Source organism: Cupressus sempervirens, chromosome 7 (genome assembly GCF_028749045.1).
Source record: "Cupressus sempervirens isolate cs-2001-9-10 chromosome 7, ASM2874904v1, whole genome shotgun sequence".
NCBI classification, from domain to species: Eukaryota; Viridiplantae; Streptophyta; class Pinopsida; order Cupressales; family Cupressaceae; genus Cupressus; species Cupressus sempervirens.
The window spans coordinates 794,402,469-794,417,518 of NC_143124.1; the positions used below are offsets into that span (position 1 = coordinate 794,402,469).

The 15,050-nt window shown below is 34.0% G+C and overlaps 1 protein-coding gene across 2 annotated transcripts in view; it reads right to left on the reverse strand.

Moving 5' to 3' along the window:
- TAF5 (TBP-associated factor 5) overlaps positions 1-15,050 on the reverse strand; it is a 195,178-nt gene that overhangs the window by 12,074 nt on the left and 168,054 nt on the right. The window contains exons 13-14 of one of the 2 annotated variants that reach the window (XM_089793024.1): positions 9,572-9,724; positions 9,374-9,450 (exon numbers count right to left, since the gene is read on the reverse strand). In XM_089793024.1, coding sequence (XP_089649150.1) covers positions 9,374-9,450; positions 9,572-9,724 — 230 coding nt within the window. Of the gene's footprint in view, positions 1-9,373; positions 9,451-9,550; positions 9,725-15,050 lie in introns of both variants that reach the window. The other variant, XM_089793023.1, reaches the window with a different exon arrangement.

The following is a 15,050-nucleotide window of genomic DNA, read 5'->3' on the forward strand; positions in this document are numbered from 1 at the left end:
TAAAATGAAGTCTGGACAATTAATATCCTTTTGATGGTTCAAGAAATTAAATTGCATTTTAATGACATTTGATAATACCTCAGGACTTACACAGAATGATATTGTCAGCTTCTTCCAAACTTTCGATTGTAATCTGTATCCAACTACAAAAACTACAACTCCCTTCTACCATTTACAATATTGGTAATAAAATCCTGTTAAACTACGGATTAAGGTTGAACAGAATTGAAAAAGCAAAATACAATACCAATCTCAAAATGCGAGAGAATGGTTACTCGCTTCCCCGTATCACTCAGTCGACATGAACTGAACTAATAAAAAAATTTAAAAACAAGTTTAGGAACAGAGAATTGAAAGAGCACAAGACAAAACTAATTTCATAATGCCAACTTTCACAGATCACTTGTTGGCAGCATGAAATTAACTAATAGACAATTAAACAACAAGAGATTCAAAGGGCCAAACAATGATTGTTCTATAAGAATGATGCCTACTTAGCTTACACACCAAGGAGAAACTGAGTAAGCAATCAGGCAACACCAAGGGTTATTTCAGAATGTCCTTCCAAAACATACAATCCTTAGGTAAATCACTGGTAAAATGCTATCTTGATATGGAAGAAGATGCTAATTCAATAAAGATGCTCTGTAGCATCAAATAAGCGTTGCTTGTAAACCATAGTTAAATTATATCTACCAGACAATGCTTAATATAAACATATATGATATATGTGCATGTACCATACAAGAAAATTCACTACAAAGTTTTTTAAATCTTTACAAAGAAACATTTGTTACATCAAACATACAATTCAAGAACACCCATTCCCATATCTGTTAAAATGGTCCCAAAACATCAAATAGACCATGCTTATTGCAAAACTCCATTCAAAAAGATATCTTGCTGCATCATACAAGAATACCCCACCCTAATTCGCTCTAGAGTCTAAATTTCAAAACAGACCCTGTATTTGAAGGTTGTTATACTACACAACATTTAGGGGTTAGTAAACCCCAAATTATGCTTCATTTGGACATTCAAGAATGGTACATGACATGGAGTTGATCTCCATGAGGAATTCAATTGCTGAAAATAAGAGCATCCTTAATCCCAAGGGATCTAGCATAGGGAAATCTGTAAGTACCAAACGAGGCTTAATTGCCACTTTCCAATCAGATCTTGTCAGTAAATGTTCCTCAAAACAGTTTAAAGAATCCTCATGAAAACACTATAAGCTTTAGTCTTAAAGTATAAGCCATCAGTTTTGTGGTAAGAAAATATCCAACAGCAGATTTGAACCAAACCTTAACTTCAACAGAACTATTACCAATCCAAACTCAATAGAAAAGCCAAATGATGTTGACTAAAACCCTACATACAGAACTCCAGCCCTGATGGTATTAAAAACCCTTAATTTTATGCTCAAAGAGCTATTATTGACACATTTAACGACCGGATCATATGGGGAACTCAATAAAGAACTATAGTTTGTAGTGGTACACAAATTATCTAAGGAATTTCTTAACATGCAAATTAATATGATTGAAATTCAGGATACCAGAAATCCAATAATATAACCAAGCAAACCACATATTATGAACAACAAGATAATAGTACAATGCTAGTAATGAATGACTGTTAGACTTACGATTTAAATTGGGCAAAGAAATAGTAGACAAAGCGCACAAAAAGCTCTTCATCTGTGGACCCTGCCCTACGGTTGTCTGGCCACTGCCATTCCAATCAGCTATTTACATTGAGTGGAAAATTAGCCCATGAACAAAACATCCAAACACGAAGCACAGAATCCAGCCCTCTATAATCTTAAGCAGAGAGGCTTAAGACAGTTTTCATTTAACCTAACTTCAATGAATACATCACTTTAGGCGTGCTCTCGCAAACCCTAATAATTTGCCCATTTTAACACAAATTTAATACTACAAATTCGCCCAAATCTGACGATCAAAATGCCCTTGAGGAGTTCTACTCCCCACATCCACAAGAGCACTTAATAAAATTAATGCATACCTGACGACAGTCAAAACATCTGAATTCCTGATTTGCTACAAATTCCATTTAAATCATCCAATTTAAGAGAGGCCATTGGTGATTTGTCTGAAATGCCTCCCAATTTAGCTGCAAATTATTTGATTTCATATAATTCTCACTCAATTGTTAGGATTCATCATCAACTTGCTTCACCTTCACCGCCATGACCCAAGTGTTCCCTATACAAGGCGAATCCACAACCAAAACATTCATTGACACTTTGATACCCTAATCTCTATTCTGAGCAGCTCGGCGGTGAATTTATCGACAAAGCCACACTTCTGGCAGCCGAATGTAGTCATTTTGTCCTTACCCTTGCTCGTCGAAGATGCCAACATGTCAAGGAACAGTAGTATCAAGCAGCTTAGTGGCCTCCCTCCTCTGCACACTGGCCAGACCTTTGTAAGCAGCGCGGTGGCAGGGCAGCTCGCTGTCCATCAAACCCGAGACCCATCTACAACCAGCTCAATGTCATGGAGTTGTTGGAGGCAGGAAACCAGGGCCACGAAGTAGAATACCGATTGGAAGCATGAAATGATCTGGCAACACATTGCTGGGTGAGAAAGCCTATCGGCTAATTATACACACACTAGTACTATTAAGGAATTCATTTGTAGTTGTTAAGGGTTGAGACCGAATTAGAGATTGGGCATTAAGGGGTACCATTTCATGAGACATACCCATGAACGGGCATGTCTCCACCTTGTGGAGACATGTCTGCTTATGGATATGTCTATTCATATCTTTTTATAATGCAGATCCGATCCCAAGGAAATACACCAAAATCAATACATGTTCTGCCCTTTGGAGTTCAGTGACTTCAAATACCATATTCAGAAATATAAATCATTGTTCAGTGTTTATCAATATTGAATTGTCATTTCATACAATTTACAGCAATCCTACTTCATCAACATGGTATCAGAGCTAGGCTGTGAATGTAAAAAAGGAGATGAAAATGACAGATTATAATTTTCTAGGCAGCTTTAAGAAATTTGTTTTTCACTTGCAAAATATCCCGTGCATAGGAAAACATAGCCATTAGAATCGATAAAGAGTAGCTAGCAGAGGAAGATATAGAATCAAAAGAGAACAACGTTGATCATCAAAAAGAGGGCCACATAAGACAACTAATGTGGCATCCATATCAGCATGCACAGTAAGATAGTTATTAAGAAGATTCATATAATTGATGCCTCATAATGAGCTCATCCCCACACACGTCAGCACTATTGTATCTAGCGGACTCAATAAAAACAAAGATAGTTTGAACAGACACTGTGAGAAGAAGGACACCCAGCACAAAGATATAAGACAAGTCTAGACAAGTCAATTCTCAGGCATAGCATTGAAAATACAGAGAAGTCAACCCATATTGCAAAGAATATGAGAACAGGTTGAGAGTGTAATATAAAGGCACAATCCTATGTGGGGAAAATAATAGCATAGATCACCCATGGGATGACATCAAATGACAACGTGGATCAAAGGAAAAGCAGAGTTTAAATAAATTAATATATAGAAGCATTCAACACAAGACCAACTCATTAATATGGGGAGGAAAAATCATATTTTAAAAGAACGATTTCTCATTGATAAACAATGAATATAAGAAACACATATTACCAGCATATACATACTTGTCGATCATTGGATGGAAGGATCTGACTGATAGACAAAACAACTTGAAAGGAAGTTTAAAACAGCTGGCATTCCTTTATTGGCTCATGAATATATACGAGACGTGCTCAGGAATTCCATCAAATGTGGTGGGTGAATCATATCCTACCTACTTTGTATCGAAAGGATTTTTGGGGAGAAGTATGATCTGTCAGCAACCGTCTACTTGCAACTACTCTCGCATGGTATCGGGACAAAGAGTGGAGAGTAAAGAGCAACGAATTGCAAATTTAGGGTTTGTCCTAGAACCTAGTGAAGAATACTAAAGAAATGGGAAATGTGTAAGCTCCTTGATATGATATCTTATGCAGATTTGAGTAAAAGATTCAAAGAAACTTGTATCAAGGATCATGATGTGCAGATAATTATTTATTATCCCTAAGTATTTCATTTATGTACTAACTATAGTCTCTCTCTTATTTGCCTTTATATACATACTATAAGAGCTATTTGTATTGACCTTTCCCTTTCTCTCTGAGGATGCTCTTGCAAGAAAAGGAAGACTGATATCAGGTTTAGAGGGAGTTTGACACTTAATCAAAAGCGACATTGGATGAGGAACCGTAAGACTGATATTCAGAGGGAGTCTGAAAATCCATGTATGTGACTACATGATTTTAATGGGCCTGCCCATTGTGTACATTATGAGGAAGTGATGACTTCCAAATGATTATCACTTGTATTTATAGATTTTATTGAAAGGTGACGATCTTGCAATAACTTAATCTTCTATTATGATGGATATCTTATGATGCCTAAGCAGATCATGATAGTTTATATCTTGCATGGTGGATTAATTTCCTTAAACAAACCACAAATATAATGTTCTTATGGTAAGTATCATTGAGGATATGTGTGCACATATCTTATGGACAATTTGAGTATTTGGTGAATGTCATGCAGCTGGATGTTTAGGAGGCCATTACTCAAAGTACTTGGTAAATATCATGCAACTTGAGGTTCAGGATACCATTACTCAAAATAATTGGTAAATATCATGCATTTTGACGTTCAGGAGGCCATTATTGTAAGTTTTCTGCAAATTCTAATAAAATATTACTGATGAAATACCTTCTTTTTGCTGCTAATGGTCCTCAGAATACTCAGGACAGAATATTAATTGCTTTGGAGAATAGTATATTATTCTGAAAATTGTTTTATATCCCTACTATAAATCGCCCAAGGTAGATATGCTAGAAGTGCAAACTTGTCTATTGAATGTGTGTCTTCTATCCACATTCAAACCCCTTATTTATAGTCTAACCAAGGGGCGTGTACTAAGAACGGACATGACTCTGTCTAGGTTGGCCCCTTTGCAAAATAAATTGCCCTTCAAAATCGGCACCCCTATTTGATGACTAATAGTTAGTAATTACCTAACTACAATTAGGCAACCAAACATTAGTTTAATGTTCCCAAATAGATGCTAATGCATATGAAGACATTAATTTATTTAAGGCTAATTCAGTTTAGGGATATAACATGCTTAAACAGATCTTTCGATCTAAAGAAACTAATAAGTATATTATCAAAGTTATTCAAGGATTAACAATCCCTCTTAACTTGATAATCATACAGAGAGATAACATATCTAGCCCATCAATTATGATAAATAAGCATAGATTGAGATTCTATATCTATCTGAATCTTCTAAGCATATGGTATCATTGAACACATGATACTTTGTCATATTACTATACCTATAATATGACTTATCACCTAGTCTTGTGATAACAGTATTGCATGAATGCAAATACACAAGATAAAATTTGGAGAGTGATTAAATTCTTCCTTTATCTAAGTTATGACTCATAGGTACTAAAAGGCCTATATCACAATATGATCCTGAGTTAAGATCTGCTGGTGCACTGGACAAAATCTAGAGAACGATTAAATTCTTCCTTTATCCAAGTTGTGACTCATAGGCATAGAAATGTGTACATCACAATGTGGTCTTGCTCATCCAGATTTGGCACTAGTTCTCTATTGTTCAGTACATTATCTTAGAGGTCGTCATCTCTCATAATGTCTTTTATACAAGTGTTCATTATCTCAGAGATTGTCACCTCTTAGATAATGAAAACAAATGGTGAAGCCCATAATAGTCACTAGCCTAACAATAATAATTTTAACACAAAATTATTTCATTAGTAATTAAAGAATACAAATGTATTATAATTCAACCATACCAAGTCTTTTTCTGAAGTTATCTATCTTCAGTTGAGAGAGAGGTTTGGTAAGAATATTTGCTATCTGATCTGCAGTGTAAACATATTCTAACTTGACAGTTTTCATGTCTACCATATCTCTTACATAATGGTAAGGAATTTCAAAAAACTTGGATCTATCATGAAAAATTGGATTCATAGGAAATTTGATGAAACTCTAATTATCATAGTGAATGATAGTGGGATTCATGGGTAGATCAAATAATCCCACAAGTAACTTTCTAAAACAAACTACTTACTGAAAAGCCATTGCAACTGCAATGTATTCAGCTTCTGTAGAAATTTGTGCTACTGATGACTGCTTTCTGCATATCCATGATATCATTGCTAACCTTAAACTGAAACATCCTGAAGTGCTTTTCCTAACAGTAACACTTCCACCCAAATCTGAGTCTGTGAATCCATGTAAGTTTAAGTCAACTTTCTTATACTTAAGCTCAAGGTTAAGAGTGCCTTGTATCTCATAATGTGTTTGACTACAACTAGGTGAATCTCCTTTGGCTCACACATAAATTGACTTAAGGCATTAATAGCATAGTAAATATCAGGTCTTGTATTTACCAAGTACATAAGAGAACCAATCATCTATCTTTAAATAGTAGAATCTATGGAGGGTGAATCTACTGCTGCTTCCTTAAGTTTGTGTAGATTAGTCTCCATTGGAGAAGACATAGGTCTGCAGTTCCACATTCCAAATCTCTTCAAGATGTCTATGTATACTTTCCTTGATTAAGTATGATGTTGTCGGAGTTCTATCATATTTCCAATCCTAGAAGTAATGAAGGAGTCATAATACTTTCATATCAAATTCTCTGATTAGATCTTTCCTACATTGATCTATAAGATGATCATCACTTGTTATTAGTAAATCATCAACATATAGTATCAAAATTATCATATCATCTTTATCCCTTTTATAATAGAGATTGGGATCAGCTTCATTCTTAGAGAATCCTAAACTAGCAAGGTTTTATCATCTCCAATACAAATCCATTACTTAATGAAATATTTGTCTCCTATGTAGGATTTTTGGCAGATGGTATATCCTAGCAATGTAGTCAATACTCCAACAACTGAAAGCAACAAAATTTAGTATCATGGTAGCTTTTAACAACAGAGGCATGCCTACTAATTCAAATACAATCACAAGTCCTTCAAGACAAAAAGGAATAAGTGCAAACAAGTTTAATATGCTTTTAATAAATATTGCATACTTATGTCTACATCACCTAGTGCAAGCCACTAACTATAAGAATAATTATGGCATTTGAGCTGCACAAACATAGACAATAACGTTCCATTCAAAGAATGAATGTAGAGTTTTCAACTATGTTATCAGGTCCTTGAATTTTGTCCACAATTCACACAGGTGTGGTCAGAGTAACAATCCACATCTAGGTTTTCTCATGAGTGCATCCAAGGTACCACCTAGGCAACCAAGTTCTTTGTGGATCCTTCACCCCTTGTTCACATGTGGGTGCGAACTGGGTTTCAATTCAATACAAATTTACTTCAAGTATGCCCAAGTCCCTAATGGGTCCTTCATAGAAGGACAAACAAGGGACACAAGCACCCAAGGAAAACACCCTAGGCATACTCGACGCATACCCAAGACGACCCTCACATAGAGCCTCCCAATGACTCCATTCACCCTAATGTAAGGGTTTCTTATATTTGCAATTCATTTCACAAAATACCAAGAACAACATTTTGATTTTTCTCCTCCAATCTACTGTCATCGTGTTTTGAAAGTAAGACCTACACCAATAGATTAGAACTCACTGGCACAATGAAGATTTAGCCATCAAAGCTAAGTAAATCTTTAATTTTTTTCAAGTTCTAAATAATTTTGTGTCAAAACCTAAGTTGCCAATTCAGATGTGGATTCGAAACTCACTCAAAAAAAATTTGGGTAGGGTTTGGGTTCGTCCGTACAAAAAAAATAAAATTAAAATAATTAAATATATATGTAAGATTAAGTTGCAACAAATAAGTTCATACACCACTATGCTAATATAAAGCAATTTAGCAAAATACACCACCACATATACTGATGATTTTGTTTGAATGGCACGACAAAATGTCAAAATACACCACCATATGAATGTTTCGGTTCAAAAACTTGAAAACACCAATGTCAACAATACTAATCAATAATCAATCATAGACTCATATGTGATCAAATATCAATCTATCATAAAAAAGTCACAAATAATATCCAAACCAAGCCAATAACAGGGACGAGCTCCTTCCAATGGGGAACAGACCAAGCCAATAGCAAACATACACATCTAGACTACCACTGCCAAAAATCCTCAACTGTCGCTGCCAAACATGGGTCACAATATGGAAAAATCCCAAACGGTGTCATTTTAGGTTTTAATATGTAAATCGCTACCTAAAACTAAGTTGACAAGTTAATACGATGACGTGACCTCGAAATTCGCCCAAATTCATTTCACATTCCTCCCGGGCTCCGCTAACGGCAACCAAATTCGTTCAAAATTCCTCCGAATTTGACCAAGGTTGGAAACTACGAATTTACAGGGAATTCTCATATGGAGAATGGCAACGGTGCCAAATGTTCAGCTTGTAGGTGAACAGGAAAGAAACTTATAACTTAACAATGTAAAATATTATTCATTCATCAAATGCTTCTGTACATAACAATAATGTTCAATACAATGATGCCAATTACATAAGTATATGCCACATTTATAATATCCGACACGGTGCCAATGAAGCAACACAACCGTGCCCGCACGAGTAACCATCTAACTACTCAATTTGTCGGACAACAGTAACAAGTGAATTTGTAACGATTTTGAACTGACATCGAATTTGTGAGAATTGAATGTCGAATTTCTTGGTTTTTGAGCGAAATGGTAACTTAGGTCAAAACACATAACATCTTGCTTTGAGCATTAGTGTATGTCAATCATTTTCCAGGTTCCCTAGCCTAAGAACCAAAGAGATAAGTTTTTATTTTAAGTATGTTTGTATTGCATAATATCAGACTAGGTTTGTTTTAGACACAAAAAGCTTCCCCAGTTTGAATATGGTCCTATCATACACACTCTTCCATTTTGTGTCACATTGAAAAGGCAAATCAGGATGGTACCAAATTGAGAACCACAGAATAGGAAGGTATATATAATGTAGTTGAATATGAAAGGATATCTATTTAAAGGACCAATTTTTTCTCATTGAAATTTACTATGTCTACAAGTTACTCTGTCATGCCAGGAATTCTTTAAGTTTTTCAGAGAGCATTATCTTAAAATGGTATGTGTTTATGCTGCCCTGGAAGTAGAGTACAGCCAGTGAAAACTGAACAATAATTGCAGTCAGCATCCATCTCATTTTTGCCCTAACTGCAAGATAAAATGTAAAAAATAATTTTAAAGTTTTCATACCTGAACATCCCATACAGCATAATTGTGTCCTTTGTAGCAGACAAGGTTTGCATTCAGCTTGGAACTCCATAATCGAACTGTAACAGAAATTAAATCAGCACAAAAAAACCCATTTATTGAAGTCCAGAAAAGCACAGAACACTCCCATTGCTAAAAAAATGGTGTAACAAAACTAACCAATGTTAAGATAAATTAAACCTGTATTATCTGCTGATGCAGATAAGATGTATTCCCCTTCCGGACTGAAGTTGGCTGCATAAACAGGTCCAGCATGACCTTGCAATAATGTATAAGATCTTTTTCCAACATCTAAACCTGCTTTGTGTTCATTTTGACCATCAGCAACTTCTCCTGTGTCACATATGTAGAAAATTAGATTCCTACAATGAATGATATGGCAGATTACAGAACCTGCTAAAGCTCACAGCTATAACTCATTATTCAAAGCATTGTAAACTACACTTATTAATGGAAACCTAACAGCAGAAGGTAAGCTCATGACAAATTGTATGACACCCAAATGATGAGAGAACCCAAAAGAAATAAGATTAATGTTCCATTACATTAGTCTTAGCATAAACATTAAATAATGATGAGCACATAGAAAACCCATTCAATACTTATTTCTTGGCTAGTACTTATCTACTTTAATTTTCTTCGAGACCCATTTATGACTTTGGGTAGCTTTGGACAATACGATTTCAATTCTCTTTCATGTTTCCTTCTAATAAATGAAAATATGCAATTAACATAAAATACCAAATGATAGTTTATATAGAAAGTGCAGCTAAAGTGGTGATGGGGTCTCTTGTAATGACCCCTTCTGGTCATTCATTAAATTTACCTCTTTTTTATTAGTATGCTTTTTAAATATTTCTTTCTGATGATTCCCCTTTCATTTGATGCGTTGATACATATATATATATATATATATATATATATATATATATATGAGTGTATTCAAAGATTTGTGTCCTTTTGTATTAAATATATTAATAAGGTAATTATTAATTATATATTATATTATTATATTAATTATATATAAATTACATAAATTAATATTAATAAGACTATCATAATATTATATTATTAATTTAAATAATATTATGTAGTCTTATATTAAACATACCATTAAATTATATTAAATAATCATATATTATTATACATATTTTAGATATATCAAATATATATACATCACATTAATACTATTTATTTTGTTTCTTATAATTAATATTTGTATTATCATAATAATTTAATATTATTATTATATATATGTGTGTGTGTGTGTGTGTGTGTGTATTTATTATCAATATTTATATATATATAATTGTTAGAACTTTGACAATTTAATTCTTTATTCCTTACTAAAACTTACTCCCAAGTTGGGACATCACAGTCCTCCCCGCTCGAATTTGCTTGTCCTCAAGCAATTGATTTGGTCCTACATTCCTCCCCGGTCGAATAGTCTGGATTCATTCTCTTTCCTACATATGTGTTAGATACTTGCAAAGTAAACATGTTAGCATTTACAAGAACATATGTATAAAGACACAAAGTAGACACATTAATGCATGAAGGCACAATGCAAACACGATGTAGACACATGAATGCAGGAAGACACAAAGCAAACATATTGATGCATTAAGACACAATGTAGACACATAGTATACATGTTAAAACCTTGCTTACAAATTGAAATAAGAAAAAAAGGTAAGGAAATGTTTTACCACCTTGATCATGAATGTCATGCTCCTTTCCCCTATCTAAAAATCAAAAGTTAGATTGGAAATGTATATTTTCTATAGCTAGTACTATAATGGGGTGTATCACTCCATGGTGGATGGAATATTTACTGCGGCTCTGAGTTTGGACACGCTCAGCTTGGGGCTCCCTGAGATTTTTAATCCATATTGGGATTCTCGCACCCCAACATGACCGATTTACTCCTCCCCTTCTGCACACTCCCTACCCACTAGGAACATACTTAATTTTTGACGTGGATGGAAGATTTACTACGGCTCTGAGTTTGGACACACTCAGCTTGGGGCTCCCTCAGACCTTAGTCCATATTGGGATTCATTTTGCCCCAACACGACCAATTTACTCCTCCCCTTGTGCACACTCCCTACCCACTAGGAACATAATTACTTTTCACATGGATGGAAGATTTATTGCAGCTATGACTTTGGACACACTCAACTTGGGGCTCCCTCAGATTTTTAATACATATTGGGATTCTCGCGCCCCAACGCGACCGATTTGCTCCTCACCCTGTGTACACTCCCTATCCATTACATATTAACACAAAAATATTTATCTACTTATCCACAAAATATTATTAATCATGATTAGACTTCCCTTTTAAATATCCGATAATAATAATACTAGTTATGATGATAGCGTTGTTTTCATTATTCTAATCTCATTCAAATACAATATTAATCATTATATTTGAATCTCAGAATAATATTTCTAATAAAAATAATAATAATACTAATAATAACAATGAACATTTACGTATCTTTATAAAAATTATTTTTTTGATTTAATGCTCATTCAATTAAATAAGACATACTTACCTTTCTTACTGAAAGTATTCACCGTTTATTCTTTTAAATTGTTCATTGCATACATTTACGTCCACTCTCCTCTTTCACTTTTCTTATGAAGTGATGGATCGCCTTTACCTTCATTGTCTTACATTAAGTTTTCATATTTATTAGCCTGCTCATATTGAGGTGGGTCTCCCCAACTACGTACCTAATATATAACTTCATTTTTGAAACTAGATTATAATTCTTCCATATGTACTCCTTAGTCAAAGGTTGCAACGTAGCCTTCCTTAGTACTTCCTTCATTTGACATGGCACTTAATTTTATTACCACTTTGCGATGACAACTTTGTCAAAATAGAGAATCAAGGAAAATGATCTTAATATTGCCTTGTGCGTTTTAGCATTTTCTGTGATTTAGAACAACTTATTTCTGATCATTGCCATGAGCAAAATTGTATTTATGATTGATGGAGGTGCAATATAGTCAAAGTTTCTAGATATATCCACGGTTAGGGGTATACATCATCCTCAATAATTCCACTCCACTCTCTTTGTAGGGTTTATTTCCATTGGTGTGCAACTTTTGACTTCCTTCAACTGCTCATATGCATTTGATTTTCCTATTCCTCTAGCTTGATATTCCAGACACGTACATGCTTTGTCAAAAACTGGTGCCATGTCTAGACATCTTGATGACAATTATTAACATGAATTTCACCCGTAGATGTCAACAAGGATGGATACTTTACATTCTAAATTCAACGACATGGTGAGCGAGTGACACGCATCCTCTTTCATACACAATCCTTTAAGCCAGTGTCTGCAAACAGTCTGCCTAGTGTTCTTGATCACAGATTTACCAAAGGCTTAATGCGTTGTGTTCCAGTTATGACCCTCTCCTACATTCTCAGAAAGTTCAGATTCTTAGAGAATGCTATCTTTTTGAAAGAAATTTTGAGTGATATTGAATACAAGAAATTGTGATGGAGTCCAATGGCACTTTCTGGATGCATTTTCAGCATTCTGGGAGCTCTCCACACTTGTTTAAGTAGAACATTTTATGAAATCCTTGTTAATTTAGGAGATTGGACCGGGCTCATTCTATAGTCAAAAGACAAAAACCTTCTTGGCCATAAGTTTTGTGGGTGGAAATCCACTTAGTTGAGCGAGTGGATTTATAGAGACTTCAATGTTGTACTGAATGCTTGTACCAGTTGATTCGTGTTTGGTTGGATTGTAGGTAGTGCTCTTGGCATTCAAATCCATTTTGCAACAGTACTTTGTGGGGTGGGTGGTTGCTAAATATAATCAATGTTGATAAAATGTACATTTTTTGCTCTCGCATTTTGTGTTTCACCTTACTGCACTTTATTTTTGTTGTTATTTTGAAACTATTTTTAGTGTTCCTTAATTAACATTACCATCTGCAGTTTCTGTTATCAATAAAACAATCGAAGAAGATAGATGGGATGTTCCAGAAGTTCCAATGGATGAGGACTAGTGACAGGAAATGCAGACAGAAAAGTTTATTTGGAGGGCACAGCTGTAGACGTGCTAAATTTTGATTATTGAATATTGTTTATCCCTTTCAATTTTCAGCTGCTCCCGTCACTACACATGCCTTGCTTCCCTTGGATTTGCTAATGTTTTTTCAATGAAATGATTATTTGTACAAAAATATGATTGTCAGACAACCTCCCATGGCTTCCATTTCTTGGTGTTCCACACATCCCTCAGGCTGGCAGGAACATTGCTCTAATACCAATTGTAATGACCCCTTCTGGTCATTCATTAAATTTACCTCTCCTTTTTATTAGTATGCTTTTTTAATATTTCTTTCTGATGATTCCCCTTTCATTTGATGAGTTGATATATATATATATATATATATATATATATATGAGTGTATTCAAAGAGTTGTGTCCTTTCGTATTAAATATATTAATAAGGTAATTATTAATTATATATTATATTATTATATTAATTATATATAAATTATATAAATTAATATTAACAAGACTATTATAATATTATATTATTAATTTGAATAATATTATGTAGTCTTATATTAAACATACCATTAAATTATATTAAATAATATATATTATTATACATATTTTAGATATATCGAATATATGTATATCACATTAATACTATTTATCTTGTTTGTTATAATTAATATTTGTATTATCATAATTATTTAATATTATATTAATATATGTATGTGTGTGTGTATTTATTATCAATATTTATATCTGTAAAATTGTTAGAACTTTGACGATTTAATTCTTTATTCCTTACTAAAACTTACTCCCCAGTTGGGACATCACATCTCTATTGGGAAGAGGGATGTCAAACAAAACAGTTACAGCTGTGGTGGCAGTTTGCACACCATAAGATGTAGAGATTTGACTCAAAGCAACAGATTTGAAAGCTGAATTGAAAAACTAAACCAGAGTTTTTAGTTCAGCTGGGTTTTCCATTTCCTAGTTTAAATTAATGTCACAGTGCAACCTTTGGGAATTACCATGCCAGGAGTACAAGGTAGATTCTTTTATCTGAGTCACTCTGGCCCCTCCTGTCCAGAGATAAGCTGGGATGAAAGAGAAAGCTGGCTAAGATAAAGTTTTGTTTCAAATGAATTATATACCATTTTTATTCTTGGCCCCTTGCTAGGTGTAGTTATAGCAACTCCTCCCTAACCTAGTTTCTGCACCAAAATTGAGATATACTGGATGTAGGTAAGAAAAATGAAAAGTAAATCCTTAATAATCTTACACAAAATGTAGGCACAGAGGTGTATGAATTGTGGGAGAGCAACAATATCTTTTTTGTAAATTGGTACTGATAATGATTGTATCTTCGATCAGATGATTCTTATCAATGAAATCAAATGTTTGAATGGCCTATCAGCCTTAAACATTTGATATCTATCTCTCTATTATTATCATGGAGCATTATTATTGATAATAAATAATTAAGTAGGTAGGTATTTTTAATCATGATAATACATTGAGCAAATATCATTTGTGATAACTAATACGAGTTAAGAAGAGAAATGTCTCTATGGGAGACATGCCTCTTCATATCATATACATATTTATTGAAAGAGTAACTTGAAA